At 40.4% G+C, this 24909-nt stretch overlaps 1 protein-coding gene across 1 annotated transcript in view; it reads right to left on the reverse strand.

Annotated features, from left to right (window-relative positions):
- The window catches only part of Slc30a8 (solute carrier family 30 member 8), a 34081-nt gene extending 30891 nt beyond the window's left edge, over positions 1–3190 (reverse strand). Inside the window, exon 1 of the mRNA XM_075963621.1 lies at positions 3120–3190. Coding sequence (XP_075819736.1) covers positions 3120–3190 — 71 coding nt within the window. The remainder of the gene's footprint in view (positions 1–3119) is intronic.
- Between the last annotated feature and the right edge of the window lie 21719 nt (positions 3191–24909).

The following is a 24909-nucleotide window of genomic DNA, read 5'->3' on the forward strand; positions in this document are numbered from 1 at the left end:
GTTTTGTGAACATTTTGCTCTTCATTTTCTGCATGTGCCCTTAGGACAACTCCAGAGACAGCAAACACATAAAACTTGCCAGTTAAGTGTTTGCTAAGCACTGGAGAGATAGCTCAGTCAGTAAAGCAACTGCCCGGCGAGGAGAAGGGCCTCAGTTTGATCCTCGGAAACAATATATAAAGCCAATTGTGTGGCATGTGCTTGTAATCTCAACACTGGATAAGAAGAAACAAATGGATCTCTGGGACTCAATGAGCAGTCAACCTAACCTATTTAACATGTTGCAGGCCAGTGAAAATAGTGGGAATCACCTGAGGAATGTCCTCCCCATACACAAACAGCAGTACACCACACACACACACACACACACACACACACACACACACACAGTTGAAAAGATTCTAGCACCTTATCTTGCTTCCACTGACTTTCTTTTTGGGTTGGTTTTGGGTTTGAGATAGGGTTTCTCTGTGTAGTCCTGGTTGACCTGGAACTCAGAGATTCACCTGCCTCTCCCTCTCAAGTGCTGGTATCAAAGGCACGTGCCACCACCGCCCAGTTCCACTGCCCTTCTTAACAATGGATCAAGAATTGCAGAAGGAGAGGGTACACCCTAGTGAACATGGCACACGCAAAACTCAACATTCCTTTTTTTTGTGCTGAAGTATGTATAAAGATGGCACCCAGCAACGCCTGTCATGTTAAAATCTAGGCCTTGAGGCTTGATACAGCCTGTTAACATGGGAACAGTGGTGTTGCTGTGGGCTTGGGTTATGTGACAGCTACCAGCTTCCAGTCTTGTACTTCTGTCCTGAACTTCCATTTAAAAAAATCTCAGGCTGATGCAATCATAGAGAAAAATAACAAAGACACTAGCCAAACATCAGCATGAAGACCCCAGGCATGTAAGGAAAGGGAATTTGGATCTCCTAGTCCAGACACCAGAAAGAAACGAGCTCCTGAGCAAATCAGAAGAAAGTCATGCCTAAGTTTTCACTCGTAGAACTGTGTACCATAAGCCACCAGCTCTGGGATTAGTTCTTTGCAAACCATCAGCTGTTGGAAATGATGCCTCTATGGAATTAGACAAGGCTTCCTTCAAGATTAAGTATCTCAACAGCACATAACAGTTTAAATAAGGAGCTCATGATGAGTAAGAGAAAGCCTCAAGGAGGGAGAAGAAAAAGACTGCTAAGAGGAAAAGCTCGGAAATGAAAGAAAATGCATGAGTAAGGGGGCTGGAAGAGGTGGGGAAGGTCTAAGAGATCCACAAAGATGCAGATTGTCTTGGGAGCAGTTAGACTAGGTGCTGAGGCCATCCAGAGTGGAGGCGCAGGAGAGGCAAAGATATAAAACTGACCAATAAGGTCAACTTTCAACTCAGCCATCTGACCTTACAAGGACATGCCCTCTCTTTGGCATTCATTTTCTTCAGTGTAAAATGGAGAGATCAGGATTTTTTTTAAAATCTTTTCAAGATTTAATCTTTATATTTGAAAAGAAAACACTGATTTTATGGCTCTTAGAAGTACTATGTCTTGAAAACCGTACCTCATTCACCCTATGATGTAAACAAGACCATTACTATAAACTGTTGACTGCTTGTATTACAGAATCCTAATAATGGATTTTAATTGGCATTATTGATATTTCAATAATATAGAGGTATTCCTAGGGCTAACAACATGTTGTCCAATGTTTCTACCTGAGCTCATATGAGACTTTGCTTTTTAGTACTTATGAGATCAATAACTGGCACCTCAAATTTTCTAAGAAAATGATTCTTTTAATATTTGATAATGAACGACCCATGCTGTAGGCCATTCATTTGTAAAACTAAGTTATAGATACTCCTTAGGGAAAGTTCTCTTTACAGTTTTGATATATGTGATGCAATCAAATATAACATTATTTGAGATTATTAATTTGGTTCTACAAAATAAATGAAAATATTACATATAGTTTTAATAAGTACATTTTCTCTTAAAAATCTGCTCTACCTGAGTCTATTTCAAGTTTTTGCTTAGCCTCTTAACTCCTCATTGGCATGATCTCCCCATATATACCTAGTTCTTCATCTGACATATGTCTTTCTTTACAATGTGTATATACATCTATACTTATTTTGCAATGGTCTTATTAGGATCAAATTTCTCTTCCCTCTTCTTTCCTTTTGTTTTTTCAGGGTTTAGAATTGAACCCAGGGCCTTTTGCTAGATACACACTCTGTCTCTGAGCTACATCCTTACACCCATTTCCTCACTTTCTATATAGATTTCCCTTAAATCTGTTGCGATTCTGTTTTGTTTTGTTGAGTCCTTATTCTATCATTTCTTGAATGAATTTTTCTTCTCATCCTCAAGCCCAGGTAAACCATAGCTTCTTTTAATGTTTTCTCTTAAAATTCTCATTAAAGGTCTCTAGCATTATTCCGTACCTATTCTGTAATCATTCTCATTCACAATTCATATTAGCCTCTTAGTTTTAAATAAGCAGACATCTAGGATTAGAAAGATTTTCTTTTTAATTATATATACAACAATAAGATAAATATGCTAAGTCAATAATTGCTTTAAATGAAAATCAAAGAATATATTACACATGACACCATTGCAAACCTTAAAAGAACTGGAACGATGTAAACATTAAATCCAGCTACATTTATTGCAGGTACATCTACTGATATAAAATAATCCATTCATTAGTTAATCTTAAGATACATGTAACTCTGGTTTTGAGCCATCATTGAAAAGTATTATTTTTTTCTAGATATAATTTTGACAGTTTACTCTTTAACTTAAAAATAGGAAAATTTGAATAAAACAACAGTAAACAATTAGATTGCTCTTGCATGCTTTCTGTAATAAAAACCAACGAAGAAAATGCCTTAATGAGTGTTTCTTTTATGAACTTATAATATTTAAGGAATCATAGCAACTATACAGACTACAGTATGTTTTGAGATATGAATCACACAAATCAGTTAACTCTTCTGGGATGCTCCAAAATGATCCCAATTTGTAAAGCAAGAGTTTACTGTTCTAAAGCAATTATATAGGTTAGCTTGTTGTGTGCTCAAGTCACAGAAAATAGCAACACAGATATGAGTATCTTGTTACCTGTCTAGAGTGAAGGTATACATCTTAGTAGCTTGGTCATTCACAAGGGAAGTTCTCTCAAGAAACTCCATGGCACCCAGAACAGGAGCTGTTTCTGTTTGATTCACTGTCCAGTTTGGGAAGAAAAGGAGCCCTGGGATTCCTATATTCAAGCAATAGGAGGGGGATAAGCTTCCCCTACTGCGTTCACAGGCCTCCTGTATCAGTGTTGTTAGTAGGTCTGTGAAAATTAATCTTCTTCGAAGATGACCTGGACTCAATTCATCAGCCACAGAAACTGCTTTTCTGAGAGACTTGAAGGTGGAATCATAAGAAGTCTGCGTGCATGTATGTGAGTGCTTGCTTACGTGTGTGTGTGTGTGTGTGTGTGTGTGTGTGTGTGTGTGTGTGTGTGTACAGATGCATATAATGTATGATCTCGCTGTGCTCTCTAAGGGGTGGAGCTGCTCAGGGATTACCTGGTAATGCTGCTATGGCTCGCTGACCTTCAGAGCACACCTGAGTGAGCTGCAAATAAACACCTGCTGTCTTCTCTACATTAGCCTCGTTTTATTTTCCTTTTGCTTGGTTTCTCCTCACAAGCATGTCTCCTAGGGTTTAGTTCAGAGACCATTTTACCTCTCCTCCCCTAGGATCATTTTGGGATTTTCCTCCTGAAATGGGGAGCAAAGGTCATTAGTCACCGAGGTCTATGATCTGAACCTTTCTCGATTTGGCATCTTTGAAACTCCTTGACAAGCTCCCTGCTAGGTAAATAACACCCCTCACAATAAAGTCCATCTTCCTTGGCTGTACCGCCCTCAGCTGAGTGGAGAAGACCTAGCCCAGGTGGCGCTATCAGTCACAGTTGGTCAGGAATGGAGCCTTCCGTGTTGCTCCCAAAAGAACAAGTCACAAAATTCCAAGGATTAACCTGGTCCAATAGCAGTCATTTGAATACAAACCAACGATCTATAAAGACTTAGTGGGGGAAACTGTGAGGCAGAGCAGAGAAGAAGAAAGAGCCCCAATCCACTGAGCCCTTGTGGCCGTCTCCCTTTTTATTCCATCTGCTGGAAAGTCAAAGGGCTTTGACTCCAGAATAGCCTCTAAGCCTAATGTTATGGGAGTATGCCATTTGGTTGAGCACAGACCACTCTCTATGCCCTGATAGGATCAATGTTCTCCTTTACAAGGAGAGTAGGATGTTGGTGGCACTGGGAATGGATCATGAGAAAGAAACCACCCTAGTCTGTGGAAACCATGCATCCGGCAAACCACAAGACTTCAAATATTCGCATTCATAATATTAATTCTATGGGCTCTGTGTAGAACACTATTGTCTTACTATTAACTTTGCTCTGACAGTGAAGGGTGAAAAAAAAATAGCTCCAGGGAGGCAATCTGCCCTTGTTGGAGAAGGCATAGATCTCAGAAGCTAATGTCGGCAGAATAAAAACTAAAGTATTTCCTTCTCATGTAACCCTAAGTTACCTGAGAAAACTATCAAGTTATTCTGTAGAGACAAATTAGGAAAAGGCAGAAAGCAGCTACTAATCCATCTGGATGACACCAGACTCTACTCTGCGGCATGGATCATTGGTGAACAGTTTCTAGCACAGAGGGGAGAAATCAAATCTAGAAGGATGAGCGTTGAAAAGACAAGGAAGCAAGTACAAATCAAGCAGAAACGCACTAAGGACGAGAGGAAGAAAGGATCGATGACACTGGAATACAGGGGCTGTAGAAGTCAACAGAAAAGAGCAACCCACGAGTTTGAGACTGTGCCATACGCTTTGTTATTAGAAGACATGGACCTGCAGGCATATTTGTAAGTGTTCATGGCTCTGTGAGTACAGAGGTCACATACCTTGCCTTGTGGATTGCCCATGGGTAAGGAGAAGGGGCAGGAGGTAGTGATGGTAGAGGATGCGGTGAAGCAGAGATAAGAAAAGCAGGAATGGGGCACTCAAACAAAATAAGACGAGAAAATATGGACTGATTCCATCTAATTATAAATTTAAGTAAAAGAAATTACCCTGGTCGTAGGCTCGGTTCTGAAATTTCATATGTTGGGATCTTATTAAATATGCATAGCTATAAAATATGCAGGGACATAGATAATATATTTAAAATTAAAAATTAAATGTCTATATTTTTAAAGTATTGAGAAATTAGATGCCATTTTCATCAAGTATTTATGAGTTTCTAAGTGTTATTCTTGAAGATAATTACTGTACAGCAAAGTATCTCATGTAAGCAGCATAAGAGCAGAGAAAAGTGGATAATAGCAAATGAAACGTCCATATTAGAAACAGAAGTAAGTTTTATGACCATAAATTTAGGCACAGCTAAGTTATGATCAAGAGTTGCCTTTATGTGCGGCTGGAAGAGGCGGCTCAGTTGCCAAGAGTGTTCATTATGCAAGCCAGATAACTTGAATCAAAGTCAGGTGTGGCTGCACTCCTGTAATTTAAGCATTGGAAGGCAGAGATGGGTGGATATTGGGAGCTCTAGGTTCAGCCAGCCCACACTCGATGGTGAGTTTAAGACTCAATGAATATGGTGGAGGGAGTTAGAAGAAAGCAGCTTAAAAGGGGAGAGGGGAGGAAAACTTGAAGGAACGGGATAGTCAAGATGGGGGAAGGACAGAGACAGAGAGCAAGAAGAGGGATATTTTGACTGAGGGAGCCATTCTGGGGCGAGCAAGAAACCTGGCACTAGAGAAATTCCCAGGAATCCCCAAGGATGACCCCAGCTAAGACTCTAAGCAATAGTGGGGAGGGTGCCCGAACTGGCCTTGCCCTGTAGTCAGATTGATGACTATCTTAAATGTCACCATAGAACCTTCCTCCAGCAACTGATGGAAACAGAGGCAGAGACCCACATTAAAGCACTGGGCTGAGCTCTCAAAGTCCAGCTGAAGAGTGGGAGGAGTGAGAATATGAGCAAAGAGGTCAAGACCATGACGGGGACACCCACTGAAACAGTCTACCTGAGCTAATGGGAGCTCACCAACTCTAACCAGACAGGGAAGGAACCAGCATAGGACCTCTGAATGTGGGTGACATTTGTATGTCTGGGGAGAATGTGGGGCCACTGGCAGAAGTACCAGAATTTATCCCTACTGCTTGTACTGGCCTTTTGGAACCCATTCTCTTTGGACAGATACCTTGCTCAGCCTAAACATAGTAGGGAGGGCCTGGGACCTTCCCCAAAGCAATGTGCCTTACTCTCTCTGAGGAGTGGATGGGGTGGGAGTGGGGGAAGGTGAAGGGAATAGAGGAGAGAGAGTGGGAACTAGGATTGGTATGTAAAATGAAAAATGATTTTTTTAAAAAAAATTGAAAAGTAAAAGAAAACAGCTTAACTCTTCCTCCAGCCTCTGCGTGTGTAAGTATGGATACACACGTCTGTACACGCACCCATGCATACACACCATGTACACATAGAAACAACATTAAAAAAATTAAATACTTTATGTTAAATATTTAAAACATTCTCATATTTATTACAACTTTTTAAACCCCTTTTAATTGTACTATCATCTTCCTTCCATATATTTAGTTGACACAACGCTTATGAGGGTAGTTTTGTACCCTCTCCTAGCTAATGTGGGTCAATCTGGCACAAAATGCCATTGAGGGTAAATAGTACTAATTGGATACCGCAGGAGACCCAGGGAATAAATTAGAAATGCAACTAGGATCAGAACAGAAAAATCCCCTCTTGTTGACAGTTGGTTTTGGTGGGCATTCTGTTGTTCATCTCCGTTTCCTAGGCAACCAGCTTCCCAAGCATCCTGAATTACAGGTTGTCCTCTCCACCCACTCTCCATCATAAGCTCACTACAACTGAAGGGGCAAAATGCAATTTACAAGAGTTACCTCTGAGAATAAATATTCTGTCAGCCACAGAACATCATGGACACAGCAACTTTAGCTTTCTGGTGCTGGCTGCTTCCGGCACCACTGTCTTATTGGGATTTTACAAACAATAGCTAATCCTTGTTTAAAAAAAAAAAAACTTTCCTACATTTTATTTGCTGAGTAAGGTGGCATATAAGCCATAACAAGCATATAGAGGTCAAAGGAAAATCGCGGGAGTTGGCCTTGTCCCTCTGTCCTCTGGGTCCCAGGGATCAAATTCAGATTGTCAGTCTGGGTGGTATCCCCTTTGCCTCCTAAGCCATTTCAACAGCCCAACACCACATCCTACTCACACATTGCTTCATATTTCTTTTACAGAATATGTACGTTTATAAGAAGCGCTGTCAGATTCACCCCAGATGCAGCACTACCAAGTTCTCTCGATTTGTGTTCTTCCAAATAAATGTATATCTCAAAAGCATTTGCTGGTGCTGGTGTTTACATGTAACTGTCATGAAAAGGGAAAAGAGAAGCAATCTTGTTTTCAATCATATATTTGAGTTTTCATCATGCTTTGTTCTTTCACACTGTGTGGGCCAGAAGAGGGGCATCAGTTTAATGCATGAACTTATAAATTAGAGAGGCTCAGTTTGCATTTCTGATTTCTGCACTCCCTTAAATGTGTGGCCTTGAGCAAATTGTGTACCCCTTTATTTTTTTTCAGGTTTTTGTCTAGAAAATGAGAACATTAAAAAAGTTCATCATACAGAGTTTTTCTGAAGCAAAAAAGAGAAAAGTATCTAATAGAGTTTTTATATATATAATATATGTATATTCTTAGTTTAATCTCTAACATAAAATCACACACTATACGTTCACATTCAAGTCACATTCAAGTGTAATGTCCGAGTCTTAGCAAAAGGCTGAGAATTACCAATGAATGGAAGCATCCCCAAGGAAGGTAGCAGCCACTGGAAAGAGTCTGGGGCCTTGAAATCAACATCAGTTTCGATTTTTCGTTTTTTTTTTAAATATTTATTTATTTATTATGTATACAATCTTCTGTCTACATGTATGCCTGCAGGCCAGAAGAGGGCACCAGACCTCATTACAGATGGTTGTGAGCCACCATGTGGTTGCTGGGAATGGAACTCAGGACCTTTGGAAGAGCAAGCAATGCTCTTAACCACTGAGCCATCTCTCCAGCCCCAGTTTCGATTTTTCAAAGGCACAGGACGCAACCGTCTCAACTGAGACATTCCCGTCCACTTCTAACTGCCCCTTTCCCAGTAAAATGCCCCTCCATATAGTTCCTCCATTACATGCTCTCTTCGACAACAGGGCAAGAAATTCAGTCTCTACTGTAGTCCAGACTTCGGTGTTTCCACCCAGACGATAACAGTCTTATTTCCAAGTTGAATAGCATTTCCACAGCAAGGCGACTTTATGGCTATTACCCACCATGTCAGTTTTTCGAAAGTTGAAATTTTGATTGGGTTGTCTTACAAACAGCCTTATTAAACTTTTATTTTTATCTAAAGTAAGCATATACAAAGCATCAGTCATTTCCAATATCTCATATATTACTGACAAATGGACTGAAAACCATTCAATTTTATTTTTTTCCTTGACAAATTAGAGCCATATAACTTTTTGCCTTAACCGTTTCCATTTTTTAAGATGCTGAGCATCAGAAACACATCCGCTGGAGATCCAATTTGTATTTATTGAGAAAAGACATGATAAAATATTGATACTGAAACAATAAAAGAAACACTTTATTAAGTCTCATAGATCCAAATAAATAATAGAAAAATAAACTAGAACAAGTTGGGAAGATATTGGGCCTAGCTGGTTGGCACGTTTACGCCGAGTGCCTTGTATCAATTATTCTGTATGGGACAGTTGCTGTGCCAAGCACTCTGCAAATTTGAACTAGTTCACCCTTACCAGCACCCTCTAGGTCAGACTGGTTTGATCTTACAAATTTCAAAGCAATTGTTTTGAGCCTTTTTAATCCCACAAGTACTTGTTTCTTTCTCCTTTGTTTTATATATGCAAGCAAGGGGGGATTGTAAAGACCAAAAATGTGAATTGGGGCACTACAATACAGAAAATGGTCAAATACACCCCCTTCCTTGGTTATATGTGTACAAAACAGCCACCCAAAGCTAAAGCCCTAAATGTCTTTAATTAAAAATCACAGCGACACAACTCTTTCGACCATATCTGGAACGCAGTGTTAGTACCCCATGAGTACTGTGGATTGGCTGCTCTGGGGTGGCCTGAGAGGCCTGTAACTTTTCTTAAGGAGAATTTTCACAGAACCCCCATATGAGCCGCCAGAGAGCAGAGCTCGTCTTCCCTTGTGAATTCCAAAGCCTGGATTTGTGAGGCTTCTGGCTGCCAGGAGCACCTCTCAGGAAACAAAGGGTGCCTTGGAGGTTCTCCCGCAAAGGCAGAACATTGCTTTTCCTGTGAACTCCTGAATGCGTGGAGGGATGGCGGTACTGTCTTCTCTTCTTGGCAACACAACCGCAGGCTTTACAGCTAAGTCGCCTCTTCTGGTATTAGTGAATTTGTTTCCAGAGTGCATCTACAATTTCAAGTGCCGCTAATTCAACCGTGGCAAATCTCACCACTGATGTCAGAGGATGTGTTCTTGGAGTTTGTATCCAAGGGAGAGAAGGGAATCCTTGCCTCCAACACAAGGCTCTATCTAATCACTCAGATACTGATCAAGGACCAAATGACAGGAGATTCCATTTCTTTGTAGCCAGCTAACTCTAGAAGACAAAACTATTAATTTAATTAGGACAAGAAGACACAAAGAATTATTGGAAACAATGTATAAGCAACGGATCTTATAAAGGTTTATGTAGCTAGGATTAAATTCCCCTCAGGCATGCAGAATCTCTAGCAATGAGTATTATCCTCTGATTCGCCACAAAACATGTGGCCCTCCTTCTGCATTCCCACAGTGAGAGTTACACTTAAGATTCCAAAAAAGTTTGCACTGCAAGCTGGCCCAAAGTTTTAAGTCTTAACATTTTGGTTTTTGTTTTGTTCTTGTGAGGGGGATTTCCAAGTCAGTATGTAACCCAGAATGACCTCAGACACCATATCTTCTGCCTCAACAGCCTAGGCACTGAGATTGCAAGTATGTGCCCACGTGTTGGGCTTCAGAAGGACATTGGGTTTTTGTTTTGTTTTTTTTGTTGTTGTTGTTTTGCTTTTTTTTTGGGGGGGGGGTTTCGAGACAGGGTTTCTCTGTGGTTTTGGAGCCTGACCTGGAACTAGCTCTTGTAGACCTGGCTGGTCTCGAACTCACAGAGATCCACCTGCCTCTCAGAAGGACATTATTTATAATTTTTATTTTTTTGTTTGCATTTTGCTTTGTGCTTCCAGCCTTGCACATAAACATTCTCCACGGAGCCACATCTTTAGCCCAAATGTTTTTATCATTGATATTTTTCTCTGAAAATTTAGTATTGTATTCTTTGTGATTAGCATCTAGCAAATTTTTAGTAAACATTTCTTGACTGAATAATGAGAAAAGATTTGTACGAAGTTGTTTTAAAAATAACGTCTAAGACACAGTGATAATGCTCTCTTACTTAAAATACTACTTATGAAACATAAATCCATGTAAAAATGTAACGGTTGTTTATTAGAATGGGATTTGGCCTAAAATCTGTCTCCTAGATAGAAGATAATTTCTAAGAAGTGTTTTTAAAGGTCACTTGAAAAGAAGTGAAAATAAATCCTGCAGTTTATATAAGGGTCCAATGAGCTCTCATCTTGCATCACTTCTATAAAGCATCATAATTATGGATATTGTTGCCACATGAGGAAAGTTCTTTTTAATCAACATCATAACATATAATAATCCTTTCTTCATAGCTTTTAAATAAGAAATAGGCTCACAACTAAAGTTGGTACACAATGGGTTTGCTGTCTACACAAACACCCCTTCAAATGGTTGAATAACCAGATTAAAAGTTTTAGAAGATTTTTATAAGCCATGTGGTCTTTGGCTACTAGTTCAAACTCTTTGCTGGACAGATATTTCCAACCAGTATTGCATTAAACCCCTGAGAATCATTCTTCTTAGGACTGAATTATCTGATATGCAGCTCTCGTCCATCCACCCATCTTAATTCATATTTCCAAGGCAATGAGCACAATTTCATGATGAATTCATTCAGTAGGTGAATGTTGGGGGTATGAGTTGTAATTCTTCTTTTTAAGTGTGTTAATCAATGCAAATTTGCTCCAATTTCCTACCAGAGAGAAGGCAATGACAAAAGTTCCTTAAGAAGACTTTCCTCAGTAATAATAGCTTTGCTCCTTTACAATGAATAAAATATATTCCAATTGCTTGTTGTGTTTAATATTCACGTTCTATATTAATAGGTCACTTATTGTCAAGTAAATTTAACCTTTTAAAAAGTAGCAAGTAGCTATAGCAAAGTATGTTTAAAATATAAAAAGGTATCTCTTTTGAAATCAAAGGATAAGGTAACTGGGAATAAGTCAGTCATTAAAAGATACCCTGAATATTTTCACAGAGTTGTCAGCACACCTGCAGGCGCATGAGTGTGCACACACAATCTTTTAAAAGTAGGTCTGGTTGATTTGAAGCTACTCTCTGCTGACTGTCCAGTGGTAACTATGGAGAGTATTTGCTTTCCCAAATACCTTGGGGGCTCCCAGGCCAGTCCTCTCCCAGTCCAGGAAGGTAAGACACACTTCCTGTTGCTCCATAATTCCCTGTGAGTGAGCAAGGGCTAAGCCATTTCCACTTTATGTCTTCTTTACTAGAAAACTGCACAAGTCCACAAAAGTTGTTTATCGATGGGGAAAAAGTAAACAAAAAACTCAAGGACGAGCCATAGGAAGAAAACTCAGCTGTCCGCTCAACCCCAAAACAGCCACTTATTTTCACCTTTCTCACCCTCCCCACTCCTGAGGAAATTCATGCAGCTCACGATTAAGCTCCAAGCACACACTAAGATTGAACAGTCCAAACACATGTACCTTCTCCTGAGAATTGTCCTTGAAAAGCAATGCATTCAGTAGTAATATCACCCAGCAATCTCAAAGTTGTCACTTGAATGCCAGCCTTTTATCCATAAAGTCTATAATATTCATTCATAAAATTGGAGCAAAGAGTTAAGGCCCCAACAAGTAAATATCACTGATCTAGGTACCTCCAATGTCAATGGTAGCTATCATGAACTTCTATTTTATCCCCCCCAGGCCATTAAACCCAACTCTCTCCATCAAAAAGGATGTCAGACATTGTACATTATCTTACAGTTACAGTTCTGCATGGCTTAAGGGAAATCTTACCGCCTGAGATGACAGACATTGCAACTTAAAACAACACTATTCTTCATAGTGACATGACTCAAAACGAAGCATTCACATTGTCACAGGCATGCAAATATTTTCCTATCTTTCAGAAAATGTCACGAGAAGGTGAATCTTTTCTGGCTCAGTCTAATTGTGGGAGTGATGACAGTTTCTCAAGACATAATTTCTCTTCTAACACCCTTAGGGCAAAATTAGCCTGCATCTCCGCATTGAGGCTCTCATTTACTTGAGGGTTTTAGTTATTCTTCCGCAGCATGGTGTTTACAAACACTCAACAACTTATTATTCAGCCGAGGAGAGGAAATGGGAAGGCTACCAAAGAGAAAGCAATTTAGCTAAGACATTAAGTAACGTGAAAAGACTAATTAGAAGTGTGAGTTGGCCATCGCTCTCCCTTAAGAACATCCGCAAGAGACTCCATCCTACCAAGTTCCAGAAATAAATGCGGCACACATGATAATCAGACTTTAGAGATGCTGGGCCAACGAAGATGAGTGTAGTGGTGACTTCGGTGTGATCGGGAAGAACCCAAGGACTGTGTCTGCTGCTCCATTTTCTTTTTTAAGTATTGAGGTCTGAACCCAGTACTGAGGAATACTATGAAAGCATTCTGCCACCTCTCTACATCCCCAGTCTCTTCTAAAAGAAAGGGTAGCATTCACTGCTCATAGATCGTTCCTGGAATACTCAGTCCCTTCTTCTCAAAACAGGCAATCAAGAGAGTACGGCTCTGCTGGCTTGAAATAACACTGCTAGGCAACTGCAAATAGCGTGTCTTCTTCTAGACCACTCCCTTTCTAACAGTGCAGAGGGATGCTGCCTCTACCTCCTGCCAGACCCATCCTCACGTCTTTCTGTGACAAGGCGACCGCAAGGCCAGCCCTTTCCAGTTTTTTATTCAGGCAGCACTCAGCTAAGATGATCACCTGTGGAAGAAAGCAGTACAAATGCAACAAATAAAAGCCTGAGGAACGTGACCGGTGGCCTCTACAGCTTTTTAGGAAATTACAGTTACTCCTTGCAAAACCTCTGCTATACGTTTTGTTGTTTATTTTATTTTGTTTAATTGCTTGTTTGCCTCCTCATTTGCCTACCCATGAAAATGTGAGCCCTTGCTACACAGGGACTGGCCTATTTCCCGACTGTTGTACCCACAACTTTTAGTAAATAATATCTATCTTATCGTGGAGGCAGAACATTTTTATAGAAATCAATGGATGGGTGGATGAAGAAGAGATGAAATACTAGAATGACACCATGGCACCGTGATTCAGGCTAAAGCCTTTGAACTCACAGAAGCTTAAATATCACCAACTGGACTTCCATAACCTTCCTGAATTTATATGATTGCATATAAGATGGGGGATATTTGGTTTCTTTCTACTCTAAAATTTTTTAGGCTTATTATAAATATTAAATATAATAGTGTATGTAAGAATCATTTTACAAATAGCATTCTAAGTAATTGTTCACTATACAAACGATGGTCAAATGAACGTTTCAAATACATAACTGGTCTGTTATTAAATAGGCAACAATGTGTCATTAAATATGGAACCAATCATCAAACACTTTCAGCTCTAGCTTTGAAATCGAGCAACACGGAAGAAAAACCTACATTAAATTGGACTTTTCTATCTTTAAAACCTAACACTACGTGGAATTGTCGGGAATATTAAGAATGGAATGATATTGCTAACTGGCAACTCTTGCTTGTATGCTTCCTTGAGAAGGAGAGACAGCTAGGAACAGGAACATGGAACTGATGTTCATGGATTTTAGAAACAAAAACAACAAAATAGCTCTGACATTGGCTACATAAATTAATACAGACCTAGATCCTGTTTTCGTTACTCTTACTCTTAAATTTCAGGTATTTCATAGCCTTACATCTTACAATAAAGCTTACAAACTATGCTTATTCCTGTGATGCTTAAATTGTGCAGTAAACATGAATTTTAAACATATACGGAAAGAGCCAATTTATTATTAGACATGAGGAGTTCTGCATTATTCCTCACTGGTGCAGAACTGATTGGCTTTTCTAGCCATTGCACAAATATTTATTTTTCCATTTTATCCTTCTCATAGCCGCCGCTGAAATTAGTAATGGGCACAACCACCTGGCAAATGCTGGTGCGGGGGGCTTTAGATTTTCAAGTATCCAAGCCCCACTGACTTCCAAAGCCTTGAAAATTATTGCTCATAGAAAGCCTGTATTCCCCTCTATGTTGTCTCTGCAGACAATAAAAATTTCCCAAGAATGTCTCCATTCAAAACAACATCTGGTGACTCTTGAGCTGAAAAAAACTCTTATAGGGCATATAGCTGACGATCCTGAAGTAGCAATGAAAATCAACGGCGCAGACTCCTGGTTCCTCTGCTAACCCCCATAAGAGTCTTGAAAAGGCAGGCTGCCTACACCTTCGTGTGAAATACAAAAATATAAAGCAGTAGAGAAATTTACAAGGTATCAAAACTCATAAAATGTTCTGGCCATATTTTCTTTGACTTTAGCCATGAATTTCATAGACTATGGAAACCCAAAGCCTTCTCTGTGTGTATGTTTTAACAGTGTTCTTGGGAAAACAGAAAGAACAAAAGGGAAAGAGATGGTGTCTCCATCCAAGCATTCATGCAAGCTATTGCCATAAGCCAGGAAAGAAACTGAGCTCGGGTCCTTCACAAAAGAAATCTCTGCACACGGGGAATTGCTAAATGTGGTTAATTTACAGAGACTGGAGGGATAACATAGGATGTGCTCACTGGCAATCATGAGACCTGTGAGATGATGGTGTGAGATGGAACCAAAGTACTTCAGTTGTTCTACTTATGTATTGGAGATGTTTGCTATTTTTGGTTCTGGTTTACCCTCTTCTACGTGATTCCTTTCATAAAACATTTCCTTTTCTTTTCATAGATTCAGAGCAGACATGCAACTTACACACTCAGAGACCCTTGGCACGCTCCTTTTTCACCTGTTTGGTAGTTGTTAACATTATGACCCAGCTGTCCATCAAGGTAGTTTTTCAAATAGAAAGTCTGCTCTTATTACAAAGAATTCAGAGGCTACAATTTAAACAACTAAATTTGTGTTGTTTATCAGTCTGCAACATAAACTATATTAGTAGTATAAACGTTTGACACGGTTCCTTGCCTTGATTACCCTCTGGCCAAAGATCCCGTCCCCTTGTATAGATTTTACTGTTAAGACAGTTAGCACTCAAAACAGTTCCACATAGTCTTCAGATATTCTCAGTGTCTGGAAAGGCATTACTTGGGTTGGTGGCGGTGCTCATGTGACTCTGTCAGTCTTTATAGCTAGTTCCATCCTTCCACAGTTTGCATCTCCCTTGGATATTTTCCATCAGTTGTCTATCACAAAATCTGGGACAAGTGATATAGGCCTATACCTCCCAGCCCCTCGGGAGGCTGAGATAAGAAGATTACAAATTCAATGCTCCTGGACTGTAATGTACCCTCAAGGACAACCTGGTAACTTAGTGAGAGCCTGTCTTGAAAGAACATTTTTTTAATTAAAAGGGCTACATGTAATTTTTAATACTGTAAACATGCAGTCCGTGTAAAGAAGAGAGGGGAAGGAAGAGGAAAGGAGAGGAGACGAGAGGAGAAGAGAGGAGACTAGAGGAGAGGGGAGGGGAGAAAGGAGAGGAGAGGTGAGCGTCTGTCAGAAGCTAAGGTGATAGCACACAACAATGACACTTGTCCTCTAGTAAGTCACGTGGATAACAAGTTCAAGACCAGGCTGACTATTTTAGTTAGGCTTGTGAAGAGACACCATGACCACAGTAACTCTTATAAAGGAAAACATTTAATTGGGAATGGCTCACAGCTTCAGCAGTTCAGTTCATTATCATTATGGCAAGACACGGCAGTTGCAGGCAGACATGGTGCTGATGGAAAAGGGGCTGAGAGTTCTACATCTTGATTCACTGGTGACAGGAAGTGAACTGTGAACCACACTGAGAATAGCTTGAGCAAAGGAGACATATTCTCTTCTAAAATTGTAATTTAGTAATATTATATAATTTTATGAACTTACTAAAAATCTTTGTATTGTATGCTTAAGACAAGTTAACTTTGTTGCATTGAAGAATTATCTCTCAAAATGTTATTAAAATAACAAAATGAAGCAAGTGATTTCTTTTACAAAAGTATAAGTTTAATAATAAAATATTGCCTTATTTTATTAAATCATATTATTCTACACATAAAATATAACTCACAAACTTTTATCTCAGTATTTTAAAGAGTACGATCATGTTTTGAGGGTACCAATGATTAATAGTGAAATTAGTTCAGGTTTCTAATTAATGCTGTATTGAAAGTGTCTTCCTTGTTATTTTAGTATTGATAGACGATTTATGCAAATGCCACCCATTAGTCTCATTTTGATGTCAGTTTATGTATTGCATTAAATCAATGAGGTCACATTTTAAAACATGCATTCATTTGGTTGGGGGTAGATCTTTAGTCTCGGTGTCATCTGAATAAATGAGAAAGTTGAAATGTTGGTGTATTCTATTATCAGGTATTAAAACATCTGCCCTGAAGAGCATGGCTAATGTGTGAATGACAAGGGTCAAATACTGAAGGTGGAAGGGACTGATAAAGCCTGGCCTGAGGCCTCTGAAGCCAGACACACTCTCCAGGAACCCACACACGTTTCCTGCTTGTCTACCCACCCTGCTCAGGGCACAATGAATTACCCCACCAAGGCCCTCTCTTTTGGGTGTGTATCTCACTGATATGTAGGAATGTCTGGTCACAAGGAGAACTGTGTGGTGAACACCAGTAAGACTGACTAAAGAATGTCTAAGTAGAGGAAAAGACCCAAGGAGCAGAATAGAAAGTAAGGTCCTCTGTAGGGTAAATATCTATGCAGCAGAAGAGAACAGTTTTCAGTGGGACCCAGAAGCCCTCACAGGACACTGGCCTTACTCTCAGACTCCACGTTAATAGGGAAGGTCTTTGGAAAACCTAGAGCTTGAATTCCAGTTCTGCTGGTTTTAGTTACGTATCTTTGGGAAGGTAGCTTAGTTTCCTTATATGCAAGGGTTAAATGGTCATGACTATATTTCATTTATGGGGTAGCTGTAATATTTAAATGAGGCAACATGTGAACACTGCTTCAAACACTGTTTGAATCTACATGCTTTTATGACATGTTATTATTAGTATTAAAGGCTGCCAGCGCCTAGATGTTGAAAAAAAAAAGCGGGTCTCTAACTGCATTTTCCTCTCTAGGACCCTGCTGCAGACCGAAGTATCTCCGGAGCTATCCAAAAGTCGCCACCATCACTTGAGATATTTACTAATAAGTAAGTAACCTGACTTTATAAACAGCCACTGAAACTAGATCAGTTGTCAATGACCACTGCTCTATCGTTCTTGGTTCCCATGTCCGTAAAATTCCACACATCTTGGCCAACACTGTGATGGCAACTTACATTTTAGCTTTTTGTTTGACATAACATGACAATGACCTCCCTGGAGATATTTATGCACACGATACAGCGTTGCTCATTAAGGTCACGATGTCATACAGAATAGCTCTAGCGCTTACTCCCGTGCCTAAGAGAGACTTTGTGCTTTATTTTCTACTACTACTAGAACAAAGCAATACCAGCACGTGAATGACTTATGAAAAAACGCTGTTTTGTTCATGCAACTTGGAGGATTAATAATTAACAAACATGTTACCAGCTGCGGTGGGCACTTCGACCCCTACGTGTGTAATACTGGATGGCATCGTGACGTCAGCACATGAGGAAGGCAGATTACATGATGTCCTAGGTTGCTCTCTTGTTAGAGTGACCAACAGCAACTCAGAGTGAAAAGGGTTTACTTCAGTTTACAGGTTATGCCCTACCACGAAGAGAATCCAAGGCAGAAACCTGGAGGCAGCGACTGCGGCAGGGACCACGGAGGAACATTCCTTACTACCTTGCATCCTCTGGCTTGTTCAGCTACCTTTCTTACACAGCCCAAACCCACCTGCTGGGAATGGCGCTGCTCACCATGAGCTGGGCCGTCTATCATCAGTTAGCAATTAAGAAAATGTGTTACAGACATGCCAGTAGGCCATTCTGATAGAGGAAATTCCTCTTCCCAGGTGTATCTGGGTTTGTGCCAAGATAACGAAAACTGTGATGCGGTGAGACAGGAAGTCAGACACAAGGACAGCCCATCTTTTCTCTATCCTAGCTCCTCTCACAGAACTAATTTGTGGTGGCGTATGAACTCCTTTAGTCTCCGCTGAGGCCAACACTCTAAATAATCCACTGCCTCTAGGCCACACTCTTGAAGGTCCCAACACCTTTTAGCATGGCCACATTAGAGACCTCACTTCTAATAGATGGACGTGTGGGTAACAAACCATATTCAATCCACAGCACTACTAAATAACAACTCACAAGTTCTCCCTACCATAGGACTTGGAAATTGTCGCTCTATGTTCAGCTTTTCGGGGTTTCACTACTGGATTTCAGCTTTTATGTGTTGACCACAGGAAATATCTCTCTGATGATTTTAACTTGGTGATGCTGGCCTCTTGTTAATCACAGCTTATTCTTCAGCCCCAGCTAGCCAGCCCTGATTGTTCCAGTAAAGCAAATTTTACCACCACAGGTTTTCTTTTCTTCCTTTTATCAAAAATAGATTGTTTCTTCCATATATAACATTATGGTTTCCTGTCCCATCCAGAGCCACCTCTTTTCTGTCTCTCCTTAAAAAAATCATAACAGGCCTGTAAGGAGTAATGGAATATAATATGATAAAACAAATAAATCAGAATAGGACAAAACAAACAAAGAGTAGGAAAGAGACCAAGTAACAACACAAGAAATAACTATAGATGCAGAGACCCACTTGTTCACACACTCAGAAATCCCACAACAATACAAAACCAGAAGCCAAATTACATACAAAGCCTGTGGGGTAAGTAAATAAATTAATTATTTAAATAAAAATAAATTTTATAAAGCCCCAATAAGGACGTTATGAGACAAGGACCCTTTAACGGTGCCCTTGAGTTTGTTTTCTGTTGCCATCTACTGTGGAGTTCGTGTTCTCCTCTTAAGAGGAGTTTTGCCAGTGAGACTCCCTTGGAGAAGACCAAATTTCCATTTGCAAATGGTTATCCTTTGGAGATAGCTTCAGGTTAGGACTGGGGATTCTCCTTTCCTCTCTAGGACGCCACCTGGTGCAGAGCTGTGCAGACAGGCCCTGGGCATGCTGCCACAGTCTCTGAGTTCACATGGGTCAGGGCTGCAGTCTTTAGAGGGTCTTGTGTCTTTGGCATCCTCCATCCCCTTTGGTTCTTATACTCTTCCTGCCTCCTCTTCCTCATGGTACCCTGAGCCACGAAGAAAGGGATTTGAAGGAGACATCCTATTTAGGTCTTAGTATTCCAAGGTCTCTCACTCACTGCATATTGTCTGGCTGTGGGTCTCTGCATTGGTTCCCATCTGCTGCAGGAGGAAGGATTTCTGATGGTGGCTGAGGAAGGCACTGACTGATGAGTACAGACAGCAGAATATCATTAGGAGTCATTTTATTGCTACATTCTTTTAGCAGAACAGCAGTAATTGGTGCACCCGTAGGTGCCTGGGCTATCTGGTCTCAGATTCTTTGTCACCCAAGCAGCAATGAGTATAAGTTCCATCTATGTAGTAGGCCTTACATCAGATCAGACATTCGAGTTTGGAAAACGCAACTTCTCTGCCGTACTAAGAATGTCCTGTGGCTTCAGAAATGAGCTATTGATCTTAGATTTTAATTTAGATCAGTTCTTCACTTACAAGTGAAATAAATGGCAGTGCTCACATGTTAGACTCCAAAGCAGCAATTATTGTAAGAAAAACAGCCATCTGAACTTCCATTTTAATCCAGTCCCTTCATACAGTTTGCAGGCGGTATTGGGAAGAACAGTATCACCTGTCTGTGAAAAGCTGTTTTGAGTTGCATGTCAAAAGTTGAAGAGAAATTAGAAAAACAACTTGTGGTTTTCAAAGACCAACGGTGACAGATGGGCAGTGGCTTTTATTTTATCTGTGAGCAACTGTTGTTTGGAAGGATTTATTTTTTTTTTACTTTTGAGAAAGAGAGTAAAGGTGTAACTGAAAAAATAAACTAAGATGTCTCTGTGTTAAATTTACAAATTTTAAAAAGTTGGGAACGGAGCAATTGTATGAATTTTGTGACTTCCAAAAAATGAATTCTTGAGCACGTTCATGGGGCAAAGACAAATGTCACTAAAAAAGTAAAAGAAGAGATGGGCTCGCATTTTACCACAGAAGCCATGTATTTAGTCCTAAAGACATTTGCATCTGATCTCAGGCCACCCCAAGATGTCATCATATTGGTCCTCGTAACAAAGATAGGTCTCTGCAAAGACAAAGACAGACCTGCCTCTCGGGTGTGAGGCCTCCCTTAAGCTCTGTAAAAATCTCTCTTGAGCCATGTTTCTTGACATCTGTACATAAAACATTATAATAGAAACTGCATCTGGGTGTTTTTTTTCTGAAGTTCTATTTCACAGTTTAATAATTAAGAGCCGGAAACCTCTCTCTCACTTTATCACATTCTTTAACAAGAATAAATTACCTTGATACAGCATCTTTCTCCATAACAGTGGAAGCCTTTGGCTCGTTCTACAAAAATGAGTTTGGCGATTAATAAATCATATCCTGTGGGACTAGAGTTCTTGTTTGAAGCTTTTATTGAAACTATGTCACATATTCAGACCTCCCAATTGTCCACATATTTATATGGATAAACTTACCACAAGTGCCTCTTTTTTGTCTGGAAGATGGGGGTAGCAAGAGTCCCTGCTATACGGGGCTCTTGCAAGAAATAAGTGAGTTACTATAGCTGAAATGCTCAGACCAGCAGCTGGTACACAGATGACAGTAGAGGCATTGGCTTCTGTTTATAGATGTCCCTGTGTGTAGCTTAGTCAGAAAAGCCAGTTGGCATCATGCAAATGAAAGTTTCTTTCAAAAAAGGTCATTCTTAGAAGTACAAAAAAAAATGTTGATAGCTATGAATTATTGCTCGTTGCTTTGGGGACCCTCGTATATTTTTAAGAGCCACAAAGAGAAGTAGATCTCAGTATGTCTGGCCTCTTCTCATAGTGCAGGTCTCAATTCATTTATCACAGCCTCAATGAACAGCCCCCCAGCCACTCTGGAGACCGAGACCCCTAACCTTTACCCCGTCTTCAGCCTGGTATCTTCTGAGCTGTCTTCCCAAGTCTTACGAACTGAGAATTCATTCGTTTGGTGGTTTATCTATCTATCTGGTTCCCTGAAAGAAAAAATAAAGAATCTTGATGAAAGAAAGGACCATTTACATCTTTGGCCTAATATCTAATATACAGCAGCAAGTTCTCAATGCCTACTTATGGGAGGAAATAAAACCGCAATTATGGGAGGATGATTTTAATGAGGGCATCCATTGCTACTTTTAAAGTTTGTAATAAAAATGTGGAGGAGGACTTGGACTTGTGACTGAGGAGATTCACATAGAGCTTATGCATGGCTGAGATAAGATGCCAGCCCATGTCAGGTTTTCTCTCCTGTGGTAAAGAAATAACCCAAATCAACTTATGGTGAGAAAGGGTTTGTGTGGCTTAGAGATGATACAGTCTACCATCAAGGGTAGCTGAGGCAGGAATGAAGGCACGAACCTGAAGACAGGAACTATAGAGACCATGGAGAAATGCTGCTTTCTACCTTACTATCCATGGCTTGCTTGCTCAGCTAGCTTTCTTACACAAACAAGGACAGGTGCCCAAAGGTGGCAGAGTTCAGAGCAGTCTGGGCCCTCCCATATCAATCCTTAATCATGAAAATGCCCCATAGACAGGACCACAGGCCAGTCTAAGAGAGGCTGTTCTCAATCGAGGTTCTCTCTTCACAGAGTACTCTAGTCTGTGCCAAATGTGACAAAAACTAGCCATCACAATGGCACCCTTGTCATCCGGACACACATTGATCACATTACTAAACTGCAGAACTCCCTTTGTTTCTCCCAAGATCTCATGTTAAAATCACAATATAAAACATTGTAACACTGTAAAAGTACCACAGTTCTTAAAAACTCAAACATTTTAAAGTTCAAGCTGTCTTTAAAATATCCAAAGTCTCAAAAACAAATTAACTGCTTTCTTACTCCGAGAGGGAAGAAACCGTGCATCAAAGCAATCTCACTTCAGAGCTGGAAAGACACTAACAGTTAAGAGTACTGACCACTCTTCAACAATTGTGAGGCGGATTCCTTTTCCTCGGGGAAGAGAAATCCATGGTTTGTTGCCCTTGCCAATAACAAAAATGTTGGAAAGCCGGGTGGCAAAGCTGTTGCCATTGGCATCTTTCACATGGACCACATCAAAAGAGCCAGGATGTCTCTCTCTGTTGGTGATCACACCAATTCTTCCCAAGTTAGCACCCCCAGTCACCATACACAGGTTACCAGTGTCAAACTTGAGAGAGACAAGAGGCTAGCGGCCACACAGAGCAGTGGGTGAACGGGTCTCTAAGAGACATGCTGGAGACGTATTTGTACTCTTGAGAGACATGCTGGAGACGTATTTGTACTCTTGAGAGACATGCTGGAGACGTATTTGTACTCTTGAGAGACATGCTGGAGACGTATTTGTACTCTTGGTAACAAGCCTTTCTAGGCAACGTGCTAGATTAAACAGCATGATGAAAACTAAAAAAAAAAAAGAGTACTGACTACTCTTCCAGAGGACCTGGGTTAGATACCCATGCTGACTCTCAACCACCTGTAACTCCAGTTCTTGGACAATACCCCATTCTCCTCAGGTAACAGGTACACATGTGTTACACTGACATACATACGGGTGAAACACCCATGCATATAAAATAATAAAATATCTTTAATAGCAATCACACTTAAGCAAAGTCAAGTTCACCAATGTAGCTACATATCTTGTAACTGAATGGTCTGATCTGTGGTCTCCACTGAAACTAAGGCTGCTCCTTACCAGTGGTCTCTCCCAACCTCTCCAGGACCCCTTCTCGATCCGATGACTTCAATGATCAAAACTGTGTGGAGATGGCTGCAAATGAGTAAACTTCTTTGACAGTTAAGATGCATTTTTGCCTCCCTTCTGCATGATAGCTTCTATGTGCTGACTACGGGAAATACTTCTCTGATGATTTCATCTCAGTGATGCTAGTCTCTTATTAATCACCGCTAATTCTCCAACCCCAGCCAACCAGCACTGATTGGTCCAGTGAAGCAAAGTTTTACTTGCACAGATTCTTAATCCAACACTTTGCATAAATGGCACTGAAGGAGTCTTTGCTTCCCTCTGAAACTTTACAAGCTAAGTCTTCAATTGTCCAACCTATCGTCCATGCTCCCCTAACCTCTCCTTAAGCTGAGTACTACCCAAGAGTTCCACACTAGGGATTGTCCCATTGTTCAGCCCTAAAATTTAATGCCCCACATTGGTTCCCACTCTCTAGCATGGGCAACACCAAATCTTTTCACTCGCTATCTTAACACTGCTTTTAATAGAGATTCAGAGGGGCAAGACAGGAGGAGCTATGGAACACGAGAAAGCGTTCAGCTCTAGTTCTTGCCCACAGAATCCCGACATGGCTTTCCTCATCAAAATCCTACTATGATTTTGTCCAACAATTTTTCCTAGTGTAGAAACAAGTCAAAAGCTATTTTAGTAAAATAAGTAAAAGCAATATATTTCTGAGAGTCTCAGAGACCACAGGGAGGAAATTAACCCCTACTCTTACATGTTTTATGTCCTGAGCCTTCATAGCCAAGAGCGGGTCTTTGCTCCCATCAGGAGCTGGCTTTTTCTAATGATCTAACAAAAGTTTCCTCATGAGGACTACTGAGAACTCAAAAACAATGGCAATGGGTTTTTGATCCTACTGCACGTACTGGCTTTGTGGGAGCCTAGGCAGTTTGGATGCTCACCTTACTAGACCTGAATGGAGGTGGGTGGTCCTTGGACTTCCCACTGGGCAGGGAACCCTGATAGCTCTATGGGCTGACAAGGGATGGGAACTTGATTGGGGGAGGGGGAGGGAAATGGGAGGAGGTGGCTGGGAAGAGACAGAAATCTTTAATAAATAAATAAACGGAAAAATAAAGTTTCCTCATGAAATGTCAGAATGTCTCACGACATTTCTGCCCAAAAATTTGCCCAGGCAACAGTAATAACAATGTGTCAGTCTATTGTGTTGTTTGGTTTACAAATCTTCTCTCTTATAAATATACCCCGTGCCTTCACTTGTTTTCTATACCAGGCCCATAATATCCCGGAGCATACACTACTGTACAGTGGATAATTTTGTTTATCCCAGTCCCAATCGAAGCTTCACTTGAGGGTGGAAACCAAGTAAGCATGACCTGTGCTCAAGCCCTTGGTTAGTTTTACTGAAATGAATTGAATGTAAAATGTACGAAACAGACTATTTCTATTTACTCAGATCTTAAGAGCCCTGGAAACTGACTGCAGATCGGCCCGTCAGAAGACTTTTTCT

This window comes from Microtus pennsylvanicus, chromosome 2, assembly GCF_037038515.1.
Source record: "Microtus pennsylvanicus isolate mMicPen1 chromosome 2, mMicPen1.hap1, whole genome shotgun sequence".
Lineage (NCBI taxonomy): Eukaryota > Metazoa > Chordata > Mammalia > Rodentia > Cricetidae > Microtus > Microtus pennsylvanicus.